The sequence below is a fragment of the Saimiri boliviensis genome, chromosome 7 (assembly GCF_048565385.1).
Source record: "Saimiri boliviensis isolate mSaiBol1 chromosome 7, mSaiBol1.pri, whole genome shotgun sequence".
Classification (NCBI taxonomy): domain Eukaryota; kingdom Metazoa; phylum Chordata; class Mammalia; order Primates; family Cebidae; genus Saimiri; species Saimiri boliviensis.
In genome coordinates this window covers 126,243,914-126,264,414 of record NC_133455.1, presented here as the reverse complement: position 1 = coordinate 126,264,414, position 20,501 = coordinate 126,243,914, and the positions used below count along the sequence as shown (strand labels likewise).

At 47.3% G+C, this 20,501-nt stretch overlaps 2 protein-coding genes across 16 annotated transcripts in view; both read left to right on the top strand.

Annotated features, from left to right (window-relative positions):
- Positions 1-1,930, top strand: part of ZNF384 (zinc finger protein 384) — a 28,581-nt gene extending 26,651 nt beyond the window's left edge. For all 11 annotated transcript variants that reach the window (XM_039461641.2, XM_039461644.2, XM_039461646.2 and 8 more), the window contains one exon: positions 248-1,930. In XM_039461641.2, the coding sequence (XP_039317575.1) occupies positions 248-682 (435 nt within the window). In that variant the 3' untranslated portion in view covers positions 683-1,930. The remainder of the gene's footprint in view (positions 1-247) is intronic.
- A 3,163-nt stretch (positions 1,931-5,093) lies between these two features.
- On the top strand, positions 5,094-19,361 carry ING4 (inhibitor of growth family member 4). Of its 5 annotated transcripts, none has more exons than XM_010330009.3 (8): positions 5,094-5,182; positions 11,931-12,002; positions 16,555-16,721; positions 16,901-17,006; positions 17,184-17,289; positions 17,513-17,660; positions 18,551-18,612; positions 18,702-19,361. In XM_010330009.3, the coding sequence occupies exons 1-8, from the start codon at positions 5,146-5,148 to the stop codon at positions 18,739-18,741; spliced, it is 738 nt and encodes a 245-aa protein (XP_010328311.1). In that variant the 5' UTR covers positions 5,094-5,145; the 3' UTR covers positions 18,742-19,361. The 5 variants fall into 5 exon arrangements, with proteins under 5 accessions (XP_010328311.1, XP_074259534.1, XP_010328308.1 ...); XM_074403433.1 differs by having other exon boundaries at positions 17,181-17,289; XM_010330006.3 differs by having other exon boundaries at positions 16,901-17,015.
- The last annotated feature ends 1,140 nt before the right edge of the window (positions 19,362-20,501 follow it).

Genomic DNA, 20,501 nt, shown 5'->3' with positions numbered 1-20,501 from the left:
CAGCCTGGGAGGGAGACAGAACAAGACTCCGTCTCAAGGAGAAAAAAGCATCCACGTGTTTGGGGAGGGAGATGGGAAGCAGTGAGCCACTGAAAGTGCTACTCGAGTTTTGTTCACTTCTGGCTCCAGAAAACCAGTATAAGTATAAAGCTTACTCTACTTAACAGCAAAGTCAGCCTGGGGTGCTAATTACAAGTAATCTGTTTTCCTTCCCTTTCGTCCCTCAACTTTTTATCATCTCCCTCAGGAAACATACCTTATGAAACATATGCGCAAACACAACCCTCCTGATCTTCAGCAACAAGTGCAAGCAGCAGCGGCGGCAGCAGCAGTGGCTCAGGCTCAGGCCCAGGCCCAGGCTCAGGCTCAGGCCCAGGCTCAGGCCCAGGCCCAGGCTCAGGCTCAGGCCCAGGCTCAGGCTCAGGCCCAGGCCCAGGCTCAGGCCCAGGCCTCCCAGGCATCACAGCAGCAGCAGCAGCAGCAGCAGCAACAGCAGCCACCACCACACTTCCAGTCTCCTGGGGCAGCCCCCCAGGGTGGGGGTGGTGGGGACAGCAACCCCAACCCTCCACCCCAATGTTCCTTTGACCTGACTCCCTATAAGACAGCAGAGCATCATAAGGACATCTGTCTCACTGTCACCACCAGCACCATCCAGGTGGAGCACCTGGCCAGCTCTTAGAGATCCGTGCTGTCACCCACTGGGAAGAGGAAAACGTCCTGGTCTCTTCTTTCTCCAGCTCCTCTTGGTGGGAACAGTCCTCTTCTTCCTTGACAGGCCTTGGCTCCATCTCCTTGGGCCTCAGGCACGGCTTTCCTCCACAAGATACCATCCTTTTTCTGAACTCTTCAAAAGGAACATCAGCCCTCCTGATTGCAAAGGAATACTGAGCTTATGGTGTCATCCAGCAGCCTCCCCTCCCAAGCAAAGCTTTTAAAATTGGGGGTTGGTGCTCAAGGGAAGGATTTGCTATGACCTCATAGAAACGTGTCCAGCGTGGTCACTTACCTTATCCTTACCCTCCTTATCCTCAAAGTTTGGGCTGATAGAAGACTAGAGGCTGGTCCTCCCAGATTACAGAGAAAAGGGAGCCCCAAATGCAACCAGCCTCTTGTTCTATTCTTGCCTGCAAAAGAACAGAGGTTTCTTATATGCCTCAGTCCCTGAGAGCCATTTCTTCCCCTACATTGTCTCACTTCACTTCCTATTGACTGCTGGTCGAAGGAGATTTTGGGGTAGGGGTTAGACCTCCTTTTATTTAAAGGGGGCAAGGGCTGAGATGTGGTCCCCAAGGGGCCAGAAATTCCCAAGTTGGTCACAGGTGGCTTAGAAGTGTGGGTTATGGTTTTATGGATTTCCTTGGAGCCTCTCTCCTCCTCCTCTGCGTAAACAGACCCTACACTCTCAGTCTCCCCAGCCCAACCCCCAAGGTGCTGTGGGAGGCTTTGTGTTCTCTGTGAAACTCCAAAACAGGGATGTTGCAGAGAAGGGAGAGTTCAAGGCAAACGCAAGGACTGGACTTAGCTCCCTAGGTGCCACGGTCAGATACCGGACACGGATTTATATATAAATATATATATATATAAATATATTATACCCACTCATCACGGCCATCATTGTTGTAACCATTTCTGTGTTTATAAATGCATTATCTCTGAGAATTTTCACATTTGATGTTTTGTTTATTTTATTTTTGTCCTTTTCCCCCCCTCCACCCCTGTCATCTGGCCACAGCATTTTTCTTTTTGTCTTTTTTTTTTTTTTTTTTTAATCATGGCAGATTTCAGAGAAAAGGAAATTTAAAAGAAAAATCAGAAATCAGTTGTTATAAAGCAGTTTAAAAATTAAGAAAAAAAAAAAAACTTATGTACAAACCAAGGGGTGTTTTTAGAACATTGTATAGAAATAAATTCATGTAAAAGGATCAGAGGCAGTGGAGCTGCTGATGTGAGTGAGCATGCGGGAAAGGTCTCTGGGTAGATGTCCACGCACAGTTCTGAGGATTTATACCAGAGTGGGTGTGATGAACGAGTGCTTGTGTGATGATGCCCCCATGTGTGTGATTCTCCAGTCACGGAAGGGCACAGTTTCATTAGCTTTCAAGTGAAATTCTGGTTTATGAAGACTTCTACATACACATTCTGTCATGGGGATGGCATTGCCTAAATACGTGAGAGCAAAGTTTTGCTTACGTGTCAACAAACAGCTAAGCTCCCTATGGAAGAAAAGTGGAAGCCTCTTGAAAGGACCTGCACTCCTGCCTGAGTCTCTGTGGAAGAAGGGCTTCCAACTGGCAATGTGTATGTATATGTATGTTCATTATCTTGTGGAAATCATAACCAGTTAAGGGGTGCAAGATTGATTTATGCAGGAGAGCTGTAGTACTGTGGAGTAGAATGTAGTCAGGAAACATAGACTTCAGCCCTTTGCCTACCGTCAACCAGTGCTGGCCAGGGTGATTCGTCAACTGTTAGTGAAGGGATTGGACTAAATAACTCTCAAGATACCTTTTTTTTGAGAATTAAGAACTTTGCTTAAAGGCCAGGTGCCATGACTCACACCTGTAATCCCAGCACTTTGGGAGGCCAAGGCAGGCAAATGACGAGTTCAGGAGTTCAAGACCAAACCACATCTCTACTAAAAATACAAGAATTAGCCAAGCATGGTAGCTCACTCCTGTAGTCCCAGCTACTCAGGAACCTGGGGCAGAAGAATTACTGGAACCTGGGAGGCAGAGGTTGCAGTAAGCTGGGATGGCACCACTGCACTCCAGCCTGTGCCACAGAGTGAGATTCTGTCTCAAAAAAAAAAAAAAAGAAAAGAAAACCTTGCTTTAAGCATTGAAAAAGTTGTGACCAAACTCTCACATCCAAGAATTGGTGGTTCTCTGGGACTGCTGGCCAACAGTACTTACCTAGTTGGGCTGGGATAGTTAAAGTAAGTACCTACTTGTTTTAGTGCTAGATATCCTCTGTGGGCACTTAAGATGGTGTCTCTATGGTGTGATACCAATTAATGTGTCACATATGACCAAATATGCCAGTGTTTCTTAGCTCCCTGAGTATTTTCTTTTTGCTCCCACTCATCAACTCTTGAAAGGCCTTAATGGCCCTAACTTCACCAATATTAGAACCAGAATCTAATCTATGGATACACTCACATGCACTCACTGCAACAACCCAGGAGGCAGTTTAGTATTCTTACTGTATAGTAAAACAGGCACAGAGATTAAATTACCAAAAAGCATGACTCTCATAATTAGAGTGAAATCTTCTGGATTCTCTTGCCTGTATACTGGTAAACCTGGTTTTAGGGGCTACAGAGCCTTTGAGCCCTGATCCCCCTGCCACTCGGCCCCTGACCCCCTCCTCCAGCCTGCTCTTACTGTCCAGATAATGTTCTAAATACATCCCTGCCGCCATCTCGAAGCAAAACAAAGTAACTTGCAATCTGCCCTGGGTTGGAAGTTGCTCTTCTTCACACATAATGGTAGAAATCATATAGCTCAAAGTCCGTCTCATTAAAAACTTGTCATAAGACATTGATAATTCTTATTAAGGATGGGTATGAAAGGTGTGAGAGATAGCAGTTATCTCTAAGATAGTATCTGACTAACACCACTATTACGTTATGGCCCTTGAGTTCTGTTTGCCTAGTGTGTTGGCAGCCTCTCGTGCCCTTGACTGCTTTCCATTCTAATGAAAACCATAGAAGTCATGGCTGACTAGAGCGATGGCTGGCAACTAACTACTAGCCCAGTAGTAATACTGCTCCATACCCTCAATCCCTTCAGAATCATGGTACTAACATCACATATAAACAAAAGCAAAAGAACATGAGATTTCCCCCTTAAGAGAGTAGCAAGAGGGGCCAGGCGCAGTGGCTCACTCCTGTAATCCCAGCACTTTGGAAGGCCAAGGTAGGCGGATCACCTGATGTCGGGAGTTAAAGACCAGCCTGACCAAAGTTTACCTGGGATTACCTAGTGCCTGTAATCCCAGCCACTCGGGAGGCTGAGGCAGGAGAATCGCTTGAACCCAGGAGGCGAAGGTTGTGGTAAGCTGAGATCACATGCCATTGCACTCCAGCTTGGGCAACAAGAGCAAAACTCTGCCTCCAAAGCAAGAGGGCAAGGCTGAAAGTAATATTTTATATATGAAAGTGTATTTGAGGCCGGGCGTGGTGGCTCAAGCCTGTAATCCCAGCACTTTGGGAGGCCGAGGCGAGTGGATCACGAGGTCAAGAGATCGAGACCATCCTGGTCCACATGGTGAAACCCCGTCTCTACTAAAAATACAAAAAATTAGCTGGGCATGGTGGTGCGTGCCTGTAATCCCAGCTACTCAGGAGGCTGAGGCAGGAGAATTGCCTGAACCCAGGAGGCGGAGGTTGTGGTGAGCCGAGATCGCGCCATTGCACTCCAGCCTGGGTAACAAGAGAGAAACTCCGTCTCAAAAAAAAAAAAAAAAAGAAAAGAAAAGAAAGTGTATTCGAGTGTAAAGGACAGGAGCTCTGAATAAAAGGTGTGCAGAATTATAGCTTTATTGAGTCATTCTTTGTATTTATAAGTAGAAAGTTGACAATCTTTCTCAAGTTAAAAAAAATGATGCTGGGGGAGACGGCGTTTGTGTGAGTTAAAAGAAATGAAGAGGGTTTAAATCTCTCAAGGCCTGATACTCCTCAACTTCCTTAAGAAACCAGATGGCTTGAAAAAAGTCATATTCCGCAAAAGAGGGAAAAAAATGTTGGATCTTCCAGTTGCTGAGAAGGGATGTTTACACAATATAATCCTAAAGAGAACAGTTACCCCCGCACCGATTACCATGCTTTCCCGTTTTGGAGGGAAAAAAGTTTGCCAGTGGATGCAAAATGGCGACCTCCAGTGACGTCATACCTGCCGCGGTCGCGTCCTGGGGTCTCTGTAAGGGCGGAAGCGGGCTACAGCCGCCTCGCTATGGGCCGTCGTGGCTACCATGCAAAAGGAAAAGTTTCAGCGTCGGGCGGATGTGTGCCGACGGTAATTTAGTAAGGGCGGAAGTTTCCCTTTTAAGGGCGGAAAAGCTTTAACCCCAAAATGGCTTCGGCCCCTGTCGCGTTACAGTCACTTCCGGGGCAGATCGGAAGTTGCTTTGTTTTGCTTCGAGATGGCTGCAGGGATGTATTTGGAACATTATCTGGACAGTAAGAGCAGGCTGGAGGCGGGGGTCGGGGCCGTAGAGTGATGGGGGGGATCAGGGCTGAGAGGATCTGTAACCCTTAAGTCCCAGTGATGAGACAGTCACAATTGTGAAGGGGTTCTGTGGCAGGAAATATTGGAGGGTGCGGAGAAAGAGGGGGCGGGGCAGCAGGATCAAGGCCCTGCTGTTGGGTGTCGGTGAGGGAGGGGCTGCGGGGTGGGGGTTAGGGATGTATCTTGAAGGGCTAGGATGCTTGGCCGGGAGGATAATTGCTGCCCCCATTCTCCAGCGTCTCAAGCCTCGGTAGATTTTTTTTTTTCCCCATAGTCGTTCAGAATCGGTATCACCCACTGCCATTTGGAGCAGCAGTAAAGACCTCTCCTCCACTCCATTCTTACTCAGAAGTGGCTTCTCATGGGGTTCAGAGTGGTGGTGGTGAGTGACCACTGTCAGATAATGAACTGGAACCGCTTCTTTTCAAGGAGTAAAGATCTATTTCCCATCAAATGAAAATCTGGTGTTTATGCCATTTGTGTAAACCACCCCTGCACAAAGCCTACTGCCCTGTGCACTTAACGTTTGTTTTAGGGTCTGGAGTCGTTTATTCAACAAATATTTATTGAGGTCCTGCTGTGAGTCAGACATAATATGAGGCACTGGGGTTAGAAAAATGAATAAGATGAGGCCCCTGACCTCAGGAAACTCATAATCTAGTAGGAAACAGATTCTGCAAATAATTATAAAACACTGTGACAAGTGAAATAATGGAAATACATTAAAAAGGACAGTTGGTAGGCAACGCTGGAGAAAAAAGGAGATAATTACCTGGGGATGTAGAAAAAGCTTTACAGAGGAGGTGATGTTTGAATAGGGTCTTGAAAGTTATTTGCCAGTGAGGAGAGAAAAAAAGAAATTCCAGGTTGGGAAAAGCATCAGCAAAGGTAGCGTGATGGGTTTGTGGCAGTGTCAAGGGTGTTTGATATGACCCATAAGGTCAGCATATTTGATATTTATGACTCTAAGGTAAGAGATTGAGAAACAAGATTGGAGAAAGAGGCTGAGGCTAGATGGGATGGGGTCTTTTAAGCCAAACTAAAAAGTTTGCATATTAAAGTAGAGTGATTTTTATAAAGGAAAATGGTTGATATATGGTAAATTAGAGCATGATAACGTTGGTAACAGAGATCAGTTAGTGATAACATTGCAGGACGGAGATAAGAATCTGATTTTAGGGAGATACAGAAGTATTTAGGCTGAGACAGGTGAATCACCTGAGATCAGGAGTTCCAGACCAGTCTGGCTAACACGGTGAAACCGCATCTCTACTAAAAATTATCTGTGCGTGGTGGCAGGTGCCTGTAATCCCAGCTACTTGGGAGGCTGAGGCACGAGAATCCCTTGAACCCGAGTTCACACCATTGCACTCCAGCCTTGGTGACAAGAGCAACACTGCATCTTGAAAGAAAAAGTTACTCAGAGAAGAAAAGATCATGCCAACTGCTGCAGAGTTATTTTTTAGGGTAGGCCTAATAACACCATTTGATTTGGTAAGTAACCAGTGACCTGGTGGTAGCAGACCTGAGGTTGTCAGTTAAAACAGTAGAGGCATTTTAATTTTTTTTTTTTTTTTTTTTTTTGAGACGGTGTTTCGCTCTTGTTACCCAGGCTGGAGTGCAATGGTGCGATCTCGGCTCACCGCAACCTCCGCCTCCCGGGTTCAGGCAATTCTCCTGCCTCAGCCTCCTGAGTAGCTGGGATTACAGGCACGTGCCACCATGCCCAGCTAATGTTTTGTATTTTTAGTAGAGACGGGGTTTCACCATGTTGACCAGGAAGGTCTCGATCTCTCGACCTCGTGATCCACCCGCCTCGGCCTCCCAAAGTGCTGGGATTACAAGCTTGAGCCACTGCGCCCGGCCGGCATTTTAATTTTTTAAATTGATTTTTGTTTGTTTGTTTCTTGAGACGGAGTCTCACTTTGTTGCCCAGGCTGGAGTACAATGGCACAATCTCGGCTCACTGCAACATCTGTCTCCCGGATTCAAGTGATTCTCCTGCCTCAGCCTCCAGAGTAGCTGAGACTACAGGTGCCTGCCACCATGCCTGGGTAATTTTTGTAATTTTTTTTTTTTAAAGACGGAGTTTCACCATGTTGGTCAGGCTGGTCTTGAACTCCCAACCTCAGGTGATCCGCCCGCTTTGGCCTCCAAAGTGCTTAGATTACAGGCGTGAGCCACCACACCTGGCCTAATTTTTGTATTTTTAATAGAGATGGAGTTTTACTATGTTGGCCAGTCCGGTCTCAAACTCCTGACCTCAGGTGATCCACCCACCTTGGTCTTCCAAAATGCTGGGGTCGCAGGCATGAGTCACCACACCAGGCCTTTTATTTTATATATACATATATATATATGTATACATATAAATACATATACATAATATGTATATTATACATAATATATATATAAATACATATAAATTATATATAAATACATAATACATATAAATTATATATATAATTGTATATATTATTTTTTATATTTATATATTATAAAATTTATGTATTATAATTTATATATTGTAATATATAATTGTATAATAATTATATATGTAATTTATATGTATTATGTATAATATATAATTTTTATAGAGACAGGTTCTGGACATGTTGCCCAGGCTGGTCTCAAATTCCTGAAATCAAGCGATCTGCCTGCCTTGGCCTCCCAGAGTACTGGGATTACAAGCATGAGCCACTGTGCCCTGCCAGTAGAGGCATTTTTAAAGTTTTAGGTGGAGTCTTGGGAAGAGATTTTTTTTTTGTACTAGGGGGACAGATACTCATGCATTTATTCAAGTATTTACTCAGTACCTGCCCTATGCAAGTCATAATTCTAAACACTAGGGAAACAGGAGAGAATAAGATAGCCATATTCGGCCTGGGGAGACATACCAAATAATTAATTACACAATTATTATTTTTTCTTTTTTTGTTTTTTTGAGACAGTCTTACTCTTTGATCCAGGCTACAGCCTCCCCCTCCCTGGTTCAAGCAATTGTCCTGCCTCAGTCTCTCAAGTAGCTGGAACTACAGGCACGGGGACCACCACGCTCATCTAATTTTTGTTTTTGTTTTTGTTTTTGTTTTGAGACGGAGTTTCGCTCTTGTTACCCAGGCTGGAGTGCAATGGCGCGATCTCGGCTCACCGCAGCCTCCGCCTCCTGGGTTCAGGCAATTCTCCTGCCTCAGCCTCCTGAGTAGCTGGGATTACAGGCACGCGCCACCATGCCCAGCTAATGTTTTGTATTTTTGGTAGAGACGGGGTTTCACCATGTTGACCAGGATGGTCTCGATCTCTTGACCTCGTGATCCACCCGCCTCGGCCTCCCAAAGTGCTGGGGTTACAGGCGTGAGCCACCGCGCCCGGCCTGTTGTTTTGTTTTTGAGATAGTCTCCCCTTGTCACCCAGGCTGGAGTGCAGTGGTGCGATATCAGCTCACCGCAACCTCTACCTCTCGGACTTAAGCGATTCTAATGCCTCAGCCTCCCCAGGTAGCTGGGATCACAGGTCTCACCATGTTGGCCAGTCCGGTCTTGAACTCCTGACCTCAAGTGATCTGCCCGCTTCGGCCTCCCAAAGTGCTGGGATTATAGACCTGAGCCACTGTGCCTGGCCCTAATTTTTGTAATTTTAGTAGAGAGCCATGTTGCCTAGACTGGTCTCAAACTCCTGGCCTTGAGTGACCCACCCACCTCCCAGAGTGCTGGATTACATGTGTGGGCCACCGTGCCCAGCCAACTGATTACACATTTATTTCGTTACAGTTGGATAAGTGCTTTAAAAAGGTGGATAGAATACCTTGACATACATCAGAGTCTAGGAAAAGTTGAGTTTGAACTGAACTTTGGAAGAATGAACAGGAATTTAATAGGCCAAGAGGAGTGGGGTGGACAGGATGTGGAAAAGCAAGCAGTGCATTCCAAGCAGAGAAAACCGCTTGTGGAAAGCCAGATGGCAGGAGGAACACAGGCCAGTTTGAGGCAGTGAGAGGAGCACAAAGGGAGACAGCCACTGACATGAGTTAAGGCTGGGATGAGGTAAGCAAGGGCCAGAAAGTCCAGACCATCTTAAGAGCAATAGGAAGTTACCAGAAGGATATAAGCTAGAGAGTGACTTGATTAAGTCTGCATTTTTTTTTTTTTTTTTTTTTTGAGACTGAGTTTCTCTCTCGTTACCCAGGCTGGAGTGCAATGGCGCGATCTCGGCTCACCGCAACCTCTGCCTCCTGGGTTCAGGCAATTCTCCTGCCTCAGCCTCCCGAGTAGCTGGGATTACAGGCACGCGCCACCATGCCCAGCTAATTTTTTGTATTTTTGGTAGAGACGGGGTTTCACCATGTTGACCAGGATGGTCTCGATCTCTCGACCTTGTGATCCACCCGTCTCGGCCTCCCAAAGTGCTGGGATTACAGGCTTGAGCCACTGCGCCCGGCCGAGTCTGCATTTTTAATTTTGGTGGGTTTTTTTGTTTTTTGTTTTTTTTTGAGTCAGTGTCTTGTTCTGTCACCTGGGCTGGAGGGCATTGGCATGATCTTGACTCGCCGCAACCTCTGCCTCCTGGGTTCAAGGGGTTCTTGTACCTCAACCTCCCAAGTAGCTGGGATTACATGCATGTGCAGCATGCCTGACTAATGTTTTGTATTTTTGGTGGACATGGGGTTTCACCATGTTGCCCAGGCTGGTCAGCTCAGCTGATCCTTCCACTTTGGACTCCCAATGTGCTAGGATTACAGGCGTGAGCCACCACACCTGGGCAGATTTGCAGTTTTTAAAAAGGACATTCTGGCTACTATATGGAAGTAGATTGAACCATTATATGTATAATAGAGGATACCAGAGACTATTTGTAATTTGAGGACAAAGAGCTTGGAGGCAGAGATTGAAAATAAAGGAAAGGGGCTGGGCTCAGTGGCTCATGCCTGTAATTCCAGCACTTTGGGAGGCCGAGGCATGTAGATCACTGGAAACCAGGAGTTCGAGACCAGCCTGGCCATAATGGTGAAACTCTGTCTCTACTAAAAATACAAAAATTAGTTAGATGTGGCGGCACACGTCTCTGGTCCCAGCTACTCTGGAGGCTGAGGGAGGAGAATCCCTTGAACCCGGAGGTGGAGGTTGCAGTGAGCCGAGATTGTGCCACTGCACTCCAGCCTGAGCAACACGGTAAGACTCCATCTCAAATTAAAAAAAAAAAAAGGAAAGAGAAGAGCTTTTTTATGTGTTTTTTTTTGTTTGTTTGTTTGTTTTTGAGGAGTCTTAACTCTGTTGCCAGGTTGGAGTGTGCATTGGCACAATCTTGGGTCACTGCGACTTGTGCCTCCTGAGTTCAGGCGATTCTCCTGCCTCAGTCTCCTGAGTAGCTGTGATTACAGGCATGTACCACCATGCCCGGCTATTTTTTGTATTTTTAGTAGTAACAGAGTTTCACCATGTTAGTCAGGCTGGTCTCAAACTCCTGACCTTGTGATCCACCTGCCCCAGCCTCCCAAAGTGCTGGATTACAGTTGTGAGTTACTGTGCCCAGTGGGAAGAGCTTATTTGTAAGGAAGGTCACTGAAAGCAAAAAGGGCGGGATAGCTGTGCAGAAATGGAAAGGTTTTGGAGAGAAATAGGTGAGCATGGCTCCTCATGAGAAAACTGATAAATCCTGTCACAGATAAATCCAGAGGTTAAGAGGAAGGAAAACTGATCTGTACTTTATTTATTTATTTATTTTTATTTTATTTTATTTTTTTTTTGAGACGGAGTTTCGCTCTTGTTGCCCAGGCTGGAGTACAATGGCGCAATCTCGGCTCACCGCAACCTCCGCCTCCTGGGTTCAGGCAATTCTCCTGCCTCAGCCTCCTGAGTAGCTGGGATTACAGGCACACGCCACCATGCCCAGCTAATTTTTTGTATTTTTAGTAGAGACGGGGTTTCACCATGTTGACCAGGATGGTCTCGATCTCTTGACCTCGTGATCCACCCGCCTCGGCCTCCCAAAGTGCTGGGATTACAGGCTTGAGCCACCGCGCCCGGCCTATTTTTTGTTTTGTTTTGTTTTGAGATGGAGCCTCACTCAGTGACCCAGGCTGGAGTGCAGTGGCTCGATCTTGGCTCACTTCAACCTCTGTCTCCTGGCTACAAGCATTTCTCCTACCTTGGCCTCCCAAATAGCTTGGACTATAGGTGCGTGCCACCACACCCAGCTAATTTTTTGTATTTTTAGTAGAGACAGGGTTTCACTGTGTTAGCCAGGCTGATCTTGATCTCCTGACCTCGTGATCTGCCCACCTCAGCCTCCCAAAGTGCTGGGATTACAGGTGTGAGCCACCCCGCCCAACCTTGTTTGTTTTTGAGACAGGATCTTGCTCTATCACCCAGGCTGGAGTGCAGTGGCCCGATCATGGCTTTCTGCAGCCTCTGCCTCTTGGATTCAAGTGATTCTCATGCCTCGGCCTCCCAAATAGCTGGGATTAGAGGTGCAAACCACCATACCGGGCTAATTTTTGTATTTTTAATAGAGTTGGAGTCTTACCATGTTAACCAGGCTGGTCTCGAACTCCTGGCCTTGAGTGATCTGCCCCCTTGGCCTCCCAAAGTGCTGGGATTGCAGATGTGAGCCACCGTGCCCAGCCTGAACTGCACTTTAAAAGGAGCTGTAAGGCCTATGCACAGTCAGTCCTGTGATTCTTTGTTTCTCTCTCTTCCCTAGGTATTGAAAACCTTCCCTTTGAATTACAGAGAAACTTTCAGCTCATGAGGGACCTAGACCAGAGAACAGAGGGTACGTACAGAGTAAAAAGTTTTTGTAATAATGATTGTGTGTAATCATTTATTTTTCTGCTTGGTGTTACCGTATCATCTGGTATGACCTAGAGAACTGTGGCTTCTCTCTCCTTTTTTGCTGTCCTGCAATTCTTAAAACAGGATAATGATCCTCGTTTCTGTATCCGCTTTTTTTTTTTTTAAACAAATAGAATATTGTGAAAACGCCTCAAGAATTCAAAGATACTATGTTCTTTATGTCTTCGTCGAGAAGAATTAGGCCAGGTGTGGTGGCTCACACCTGCAATCCCAGCACTTTGGGAGGCATAGGTGGGCGGATCACTTGAGGCCAGGAGTTTGAGACCAGCTTGGCCAACATGGTGAAATCCCCATCTCTACCAAAAATACAAAAATTAGCCAGGTGTGGTGGCATGCACCAGTAATCCCAGCTACTCGGGAGACTGAGACATGAGAATCATTTGAACCTGGGAGGTGGAGGTTGTAGTGAGCCAAGATCATGCCATTGTACTCCAGCCTGGGCAATAGAGCAAGACTGTGTCTCAAAAAAAAAAACAGAAGAAGGAGAGTTAAAGTCAACTCGAGTCATTTCTGCTCTCTATGTTTGATATATTTATAGGATGACTAAAATGTTTGTACTTCTCTGCATTGTTCATGTTACTATCACAAATTCCCAGTGTGACTTTAGACCAACTTATGTTGGTAGATGGGAGCTTTGCTATATGAGAAGTCCTTAAAAGAGAAAGAAGAAAGAAAACAAAGAGAGGAAAGAAAGAAAAGCAGTAATTAACATCAGGATCTCTACACTGTTCACGCTTACAGAGGCATTAGATACCCTCTCCAGCCTTGAACATTGAGCAAAATTGGCTGCACTGGGGCATTCACAATCAAAGATGTCTGTTGGCGCTATCCCCATACCCACTGAAGGATCTTTAGGTCTTATCTTCCATTCTGTGTAGCCATGTACAAGGATGTAACAGGCTGGTTTGGGGATATGTGAAGCTGTGTCTTAAATTCTCTGGGTAAGTTTACTCATGAAAAGGTGGGGCCGGGCGCGGTGGCTCAAGCCTGTAATCCCAGCACTTTGGGAGGCCGAGGCGGGTGGATCACGAGGTCAAGAGATCGAGACCATCCCGGTCAACATAGTGAAACCCCGTCTCTACTAAAAATACAAAAAATTAGCTGGGCATGGTGGCGCGTGCCTGTAATCCCAGCTACTCGGGAGGCTGAGGCAGGAGAATTGCCTGAACCCAGGAGGCAGAGGTTGCGGTGAGCCGAAATCGCACCATTGCACTCCAGCCTGGGTAACAAGAGCGAAACTCTGTCTCAAAAAAAAAAAAAAAAAAAAGAAAAGGTGAACATCATTGAAACCCTGGACATTGTTTCCTGAGAACTGCCTGCTGAATGGTGAGAACCAGATTGCTTTTTTTGTAATACAGTTGTAACTCTTGAGTTCATGCATAAAAAGACCAGTTGAGGCTGGGCAAGGTGGCTCACTCCTGTAATCCCAGCACTTTGGGAGGCCGAGGCGGGCTGATCACGAGGTCAGGAGATCGAGACCATCCTGGCCAACATGGTGAAACCCCGTCTCTACTAAAAATACAAAAATTAGCTGGGTATGATGGTGTACACCTGTAATCCCAGCTACTCGGAGGCTGAGGCAAGAGAATGGCTTGAACCCGGAAGGCAGAGATTGCAGTGAGCTGAGATCACACCACTGCACTCCAGCCTGGCAACAGAACGAGACTCCGTCTCAAAAAAAAAAAAAAAGGAAGACAGTTGGAGATTATGGAACTCTATGCTTTTTCAGCCTCTTCCAAGGGCCTGGAATAAAGTGGAGTCTAAGCAGTGTATTCACAGATCTTCCTAGTTCTCTGTTGCTGCACTACGTCACAGTCAGACTTGCCTCTTTCTACTGACACATTTATGAGTGCTACCAAATATTAGTAAACATCTATAGTCTCAATCTCCTGGAACATTCTTCCAATATTAAAACATTTGGCCGGGCGCGGTGGCTCAAGCCTGTAATCCCAGCACTTTGGGAGGCCGAGGCGGGTGGATCACGAGGTCGAGAGATCGAGACCATCCTGCTCAACATGGTGAAACCCCGTCTCTACTAAAAATACAAAAAATTAGGCCGGGCGCGGTGGCTCAAGCCTGTAATCCCAGCACTTTGGGAGGCCGAGGCGGGTGGATCACAAGGTCGAGAGATCGAGACCATCCTGGTCAACATGGTGAAACCCCGTCTCTACTAAAAATACAAAAAATTAGCTGGGCATGGTGGTGTGTGCCTGTAATCCCAGCTACTCAGGAGGCTGAGGCAGGAGAATTGTCTGAACCCAGGAGGCGGAGGTTGCGGTGAGCCGAGATCGCACCATTGCACTCCAGCCTGGGTAACAAGAGCGAAACTCCGTCTCATTAAAAAAAAAAAAAAAAAAAAAAACATTTGGGGCCCGGTGCGGTGGCTCAACACTTATAATCCTGTCGGAGGCAGAGGCAGGTGGATCTCCTGAGGTCAGGTGTTTGAGACCAGCCTGGCTCACATGGTGGAAACCTGCCTTTACTAAAAATACAAAAATTAGTCGGGTGTTTTGTGTATACCTGTAATCCCAGCTACTCGGGGCTGAGGCAGGAGAATTGCCTGAACCTGGGAGCTGGAGGTTGCAGTGAGCCAAGATCACACCACTGCACCCCAGCCTGGGTGACAGAGTGAGACTCGGATTCAAAAAATAAATAAAATAAAACATTTGGGAGGCCAGGCTCATGCCTGTAAACCCAGTACTTTGGGAGGCTAAAGCTAGCAGATCACTTGAGGTCAGAAGTTCAGCCAGCCTGCCCAACATGGTGAAACCACATCTCTACTAAAAATACAAAAATTAGCCAGATGTGGTGGCGCACACTTGTAGTCCCAACTGGTTGGGAGGCTGAGGCATGAGAATTCCTTGAACCTGGGAGGCAGAGGTTGCAGTGAGCCAAGACTGTGCCACTGCACTCCAGCCTGGGCGACAGAGCGAGACTCCATCTCAAAACAAACAAAAAATCACCTTTGGAGCAATATCTAAGATGGACAAACAGGTAAAGTAAGTGATGAAAAATAAAGCAAGTTGCAATGATCAGCCAAATAGTTTGGGCACCCTGGGTGCAGTGGCTCACACCTGTAATCCCACCACTTTGAGAGGTTAGGCAGGTGGATCATTTGAACCTAGGAGTTCAAGACTAACCTGGGCGATATAGTGAGACCTTGTCTCTACAGATAATTTTTTAAAAATATTATCACGGTGTGATGGCATGTGCCTGTGGTCCCAGCGACTCCAGAGGCTGAGGTGGGTGGATCCTTTGAACCCAGAGGTTGAGGCTACAGTGTGATCCATGATTATGCCCCTGCATTCCACTGGGCAACAAAGTTTTTTTTCAAAAAAAAATAAAAATAAAATAGAGTGAGCAGTAAGATAAGCAGAACAACTACTACATGGATGGAATAAGGTCTCATTTTAAATTGCATGATAGCTGGGCGCGGTGGCTCAAGCCTGTAATCCCAGCACTTTGGGAGGCCGAGGCGGGTGGATCACAAGGTCAAGAGATCGAGACCATCCTGGTCAACATGGTGAAACCCCATCTCTACTAAAAATACAAAAAATTAGCTGGGCATGGTGGTGTGTGCCTGTAATCCCAGCTACTCAGGAGGCTGAGGCAGGAGAATTGCCTGAACCCAGGAGGTGGAGGTTGCAGTGAGCCGAGATCGTGGCATTGCACTCCAGCCTGGGTAACAAGAGCGAAACTCCTCCTCAAAAAAAAAAAAATAGATTAAGCGAGGCATGGTAGCTCACCCCCCTTATAATCAATCCCAGCACTTTGGGAGGTCAAGGCAGGCAGATTGCTTGAGCCCAGGAGTTCGAGACCAGCCTGGGTAATGTGGAGAAACCCCATCTCTACAAAAAAAAATAGAAAAAATTAGCCAGACATGGTGGTACCTGAGATGGGAAGATCACCAGACGTCAGGAAGTTGTGGCTGCAGTGAGCCACGATTGTGCCACTGCACTCCATCCTGGGCCACAGAGTGAGACCCTGTGTCAAAACTAAAAATATTAAAACATAATTTTAAAATGTATGATATAGATGTACAGACTTGGAAACCAGAAGCAGCAGATGACTCAGCCTGATTTGCAGCAGACAGCTGCTGTGGGATGTTTTTGAGAAGGAAACAATGGCTTTTGCGACAAAATTCAAGAAACAACAAGCCCTGCAAAGAAGCGTCTTCAGACATGAACAAAAATATCCTATCAATGTGGTGTGCAAAGGATCCCATGCTGTGCTGTGATAATTTAAATTCCAAGTATGATAGCAGTGTTTTCAGCACCTTGAAAGGACCTTTAGGCAAATCTTGTCAGTATGTTGCATTACTTGAGTGCGTGGCACAGTACCTCTGAACACTGAGTACTTTTTACTTGGAAGGTTATGCTAGTCAATGGAAAAGGTCCAAGAACAAGAGGAAGAAGTATGTTTCACCTAGCCACTCAGGGGCCATTGTGACCAGGCCTCTGTCTCTGTTGTAGACCTGAAGGCTGAAATTGACAAGTTGGCCACTGAGTATATGAGTAGCGCCCGCAGCCTGAGCTCCGAGGAAAAATTGGCCCTTCTCAAACAGATCCAGGAAGCCTATGGCAAGTGCAAGGAATTTGGTGACGACAAGGTGCAGCTTGCCATGCAGACCTATGAGATGGTATGGCCCTGTTTATGGCTCCCCACCTACCTCCCATCTAATCCTCAGGGTCTTAGACCCCTCCTTCAACTGTGTTGGGATCTGTTTGGGCTCTGTGAGATCCACAGACTCTGCCTTAACCTATTTTGTTTGACTGGAACCAGTTCTGTACCTCTCCTTTCTTCTTCCTTTCCACCCAGGTGGACAAACACATTCGGCGGCTGGACACAGACCTGGCCCGCTTTGAGGCTGATCTCAAGGAGAAACAGATCGAATCAAGTGACTATGACAGCTCTTCCAGCAAAGGCAAAAAGAGTGAGGAGGGGGGCGGGGCTGTGCGATGTGGGGCGAGGATTCAATGAGAGAAGACGCCAGCTCTTCATCTGGTGGGGAGCGGGGCACCAGGTGGGAAAGAGAGGGAGAGCAGGGGACTTAACTCTTCCTGTCTCCCTGCCTTTTGGCTTTCCCCCTCTTCCCTAGAAGGCCGGACTCAAAAGGAGAAGAAAGCTGCTCGTGCTCGCTCGAAAGGGAAAAACTCAGATGAAGAAGCCCCCAAGACTGCCCAGAAGAAGTTAAAGCTCGTGCGCACGTGAGTGTACCAGGGAGCCCTTTGCCAGTGCCCCACATCCAGCCTGCACTGCCCCCTGCCACTTTCTATAGCTCTGTGCCAAGAAGTCTTACCATGTTGGTATCTGCTGGAGAAGAGAAGCCACAAATCATTTGCCCCACCAGGCTCTCCTGCCACCTCTGAAAGCCTCAGGCTTTAGCTTCCCTTCCTGTAGATGACACTTTCTCTTCCTCTTGGCATGCAGAAGTCCTGAGTATGGGATGCCCTCAGTGACCTTTGGCAGTGTCCACCCCTCTGATGTGTTGGATATGCCTGTGGATCCCAACGAACCCACCTATTGCCTTTGTCACCAGGTCTCCTATGGAGAGATGATTGGCTGTGACAACCCTGATGTGAGAAACATTTTGCCTCAGGATGGGGGTTTGTGAGGGGCATGAAGGGAGCGGGTACAAGAGGGAAAATCCCACAGTTGAGTACTGGGGCTTCAGAATAGAAGGAAGATGGGCTGGGCATGGTAGCTCTTGCCTGAAATCCCAGCACTTTGAGAGGCTGAAGCAGGCAGATCACTTGAGGTCAGGAGTTCGAGACCAGCCTGGCCAACATGGTGAAACCCCTTCTCTACTAAAAATACAAAAATTAGCTGGGCGTGGTGGCATACACCTGTAATCCTAGCTACTCGGGAGGCTGAGGCAGGAGAATCGCTTGAACCTGGGAGGCAGGGGTTGCAGTGAGCTGAAATCGTGCCACAGAACTCCAGCCTGGGTGACAGAGCAACACTCTGTCTCAAAAAAAAAAAAAAAGAAGACGAAGAAGAAGAAGAAAAGGCCTGATGCGTGGCTTATGCCTGTAATCCCAGCACTTTGGGAGAACGAGGAGGGTGGATCACTTGAGGTCAGGAGTTCGAGACCAGCCTGGCCAACATGGTGAAACCCAGTCTCTACTTAAAATGCAAAATTTAGCCAGGCATGATGGCCTGTGTCTGTAATCCCAGCTCCTCAGGAGGCTGAGGTGGGAGAATTGCTTGAACCTGGGAGGTGGAGGTGGCTGTGAGCTGAGATCGTCATTGCATTCCAGCCTGGGCAACACAGTGAGATTCCATCTCAAAAAGGAAAAAAAAAAGAATTGAAGGAAAATGGTGGGAACTGTTGGCCTTGGGACTTCCAAGAACTCTCCAAAAGGATGGAGTAAAGGACAGGACATACCTAAGGAATCTGGAGGGACTTTCTCTCCTTCCTCTGGCCCATCCCGGCCCCTGACTACTTTTTCCTTCGTCCTCTTCCAGTGTTCCATTGAGTGGTTCCATTTTGCCTGTGTGGGGCTGACAACCAAGCCTCGGGGGAAATGGTAAGTGGCAGGAGTTGGAGGGTCCCTACGGTGAGCGGTAGAGGGCATTCTCCCCTTCACTTACTTTTCTCTCCCCTTCTGTTTTTCAGGTTTTGCCCACGCTGCTCCCAAGAACGGAAGAAGAAATAGATAAGGGCCTCGGATTCCAACACAGTTTCTTCCACATCCCCTGACTTGGGCTAGTGGGCAGAGGAATGCCTGTGCTGGGGCCGGGGGTTCATGGAGAAGCGGATGGTACAGTACCGTCATCCCTTCTCCTCCCCTCTCCCCACTCCTGGTGCTGAGGCTGCATCCAACCCTGGTAGGGAGGGGTGCCGCAGCCACTAACGGTATGTGCTCTCCTTCAGTCCTCTCCCTTCAGAGGGACGTGGTCTTGCCCACCGTCCTTTTGCCTCCATGCTGAGGTTGGTGCTGTATTTCAGAGGGAGGGTCCTTTTCATGCCCCTTGCTTTGGATTTAAGGACTGGGGCATAGCATGGGGGCAGTCCTCTAGACCTCTTCATTCCCGCTCCTCCTGTGGTGAGGGCTAGGTATGATCAACACCATCTTCTCCACTCCCTTCCTGCTTTTTTCATGGTGGGGGATCCCCCAGGTCATCTAGGCTCCGGCCCTAGTTGAAGGGGAACCCCTTCCTCTGTGCCAAGAGGATTCATCCTGGCCTTGTGAATGGGAGAGGGGGCGAGGTGGAATGCAGAAAACTCACATGTAAAAGGAACCTGGGTAGGTAAATAAAAGCTATACATGTCGGCCTGCTGTGTCTGTCGTGTAGACATTGTTTCAGTAAATGTGCGGAGCATTTCTTTTTGCATCCTCTGGGTTGGATACGATGTGGGACGATGGCATGCCAGAGTTAGGACACGACGTGAAACCAGAGTGATGCCTCTGCCCGAGAACCCACAAGTTCTCAACTTGGGAAAGACAGAGGTGCTGAAGGGTGGGCCTCAGACCAGGGATCTCCAAAACTTTGTAAATTGTACAGCTTTTCTCCATAAAACATCTTTCACTTAATTTCCAATAAATGATGTATTTCTGTTATACATGTGTACTACTATACTAAATATTAGCTTGATTTTTTCCTTTTTTTTTTTTTTTTTTTTTCTGAGACAGAGTCTTGCCCTGTCACCAGGCTGGAGTGCAGTGGTGTGATCTCAGCTCACTGCAACTTTCACCTCCCAGGTTCAAGTGATTCATCTGCCTTAGGCTCCCTAGTAGCTGGGACTATAGGCACGAGCCACCATGCCCAGCTAATTTTTGTATTTTTAGTAGAGATTGGGTTTCACCACGTTGGCCAGGATGGTCTCGGTCTTTTGACCTCATGATCCACCCACCTCTGCCTCCCAAAGTGCTGGGATTACAGGCATAAGCCACCATGCCTGGCATGATTTCTTTAAAAAAAAAAAAAAAAAGTGAGCCAGGTGCACTGACTCATCCCTCTAATACCAACACTTTGGGAAGCCAAGGCAGGTGGATCAACTGAGGTCAGGAGTTCGAGACCAGCCTGGCCAACACGGCAAAACCTCATCTCTACTAAAAATACAAAAATTAGCAAGGCATGGTGATGGGTGCCTGTAATCCCAGCTACTCAAGAGGGTGAGGCAGGAAAATCACTTGAACCTCGGAGGCAGAGCTTGCAGTGAGCTGAGATTGAACCACTGCTCTCCAGCCTGGGCAACAGACTGAGACTCTGTGTCAAAAAAACTAAATAGGCCAGGTGAAGTAGCTGCCACCTGTAATCCCAGTGCTTTGGGAGGCGAAGGTGGGCAGATCACCTGAGGTCAGGAGTTCGAGGCCAGGCTGGCCAACATGGTGAAACCCCGTCTCTGCTGAAAATATAAAAATTAGCCAGATGTGGTGGTGCATGCCTGTAATCCCACCTACTTGGGAGGCTG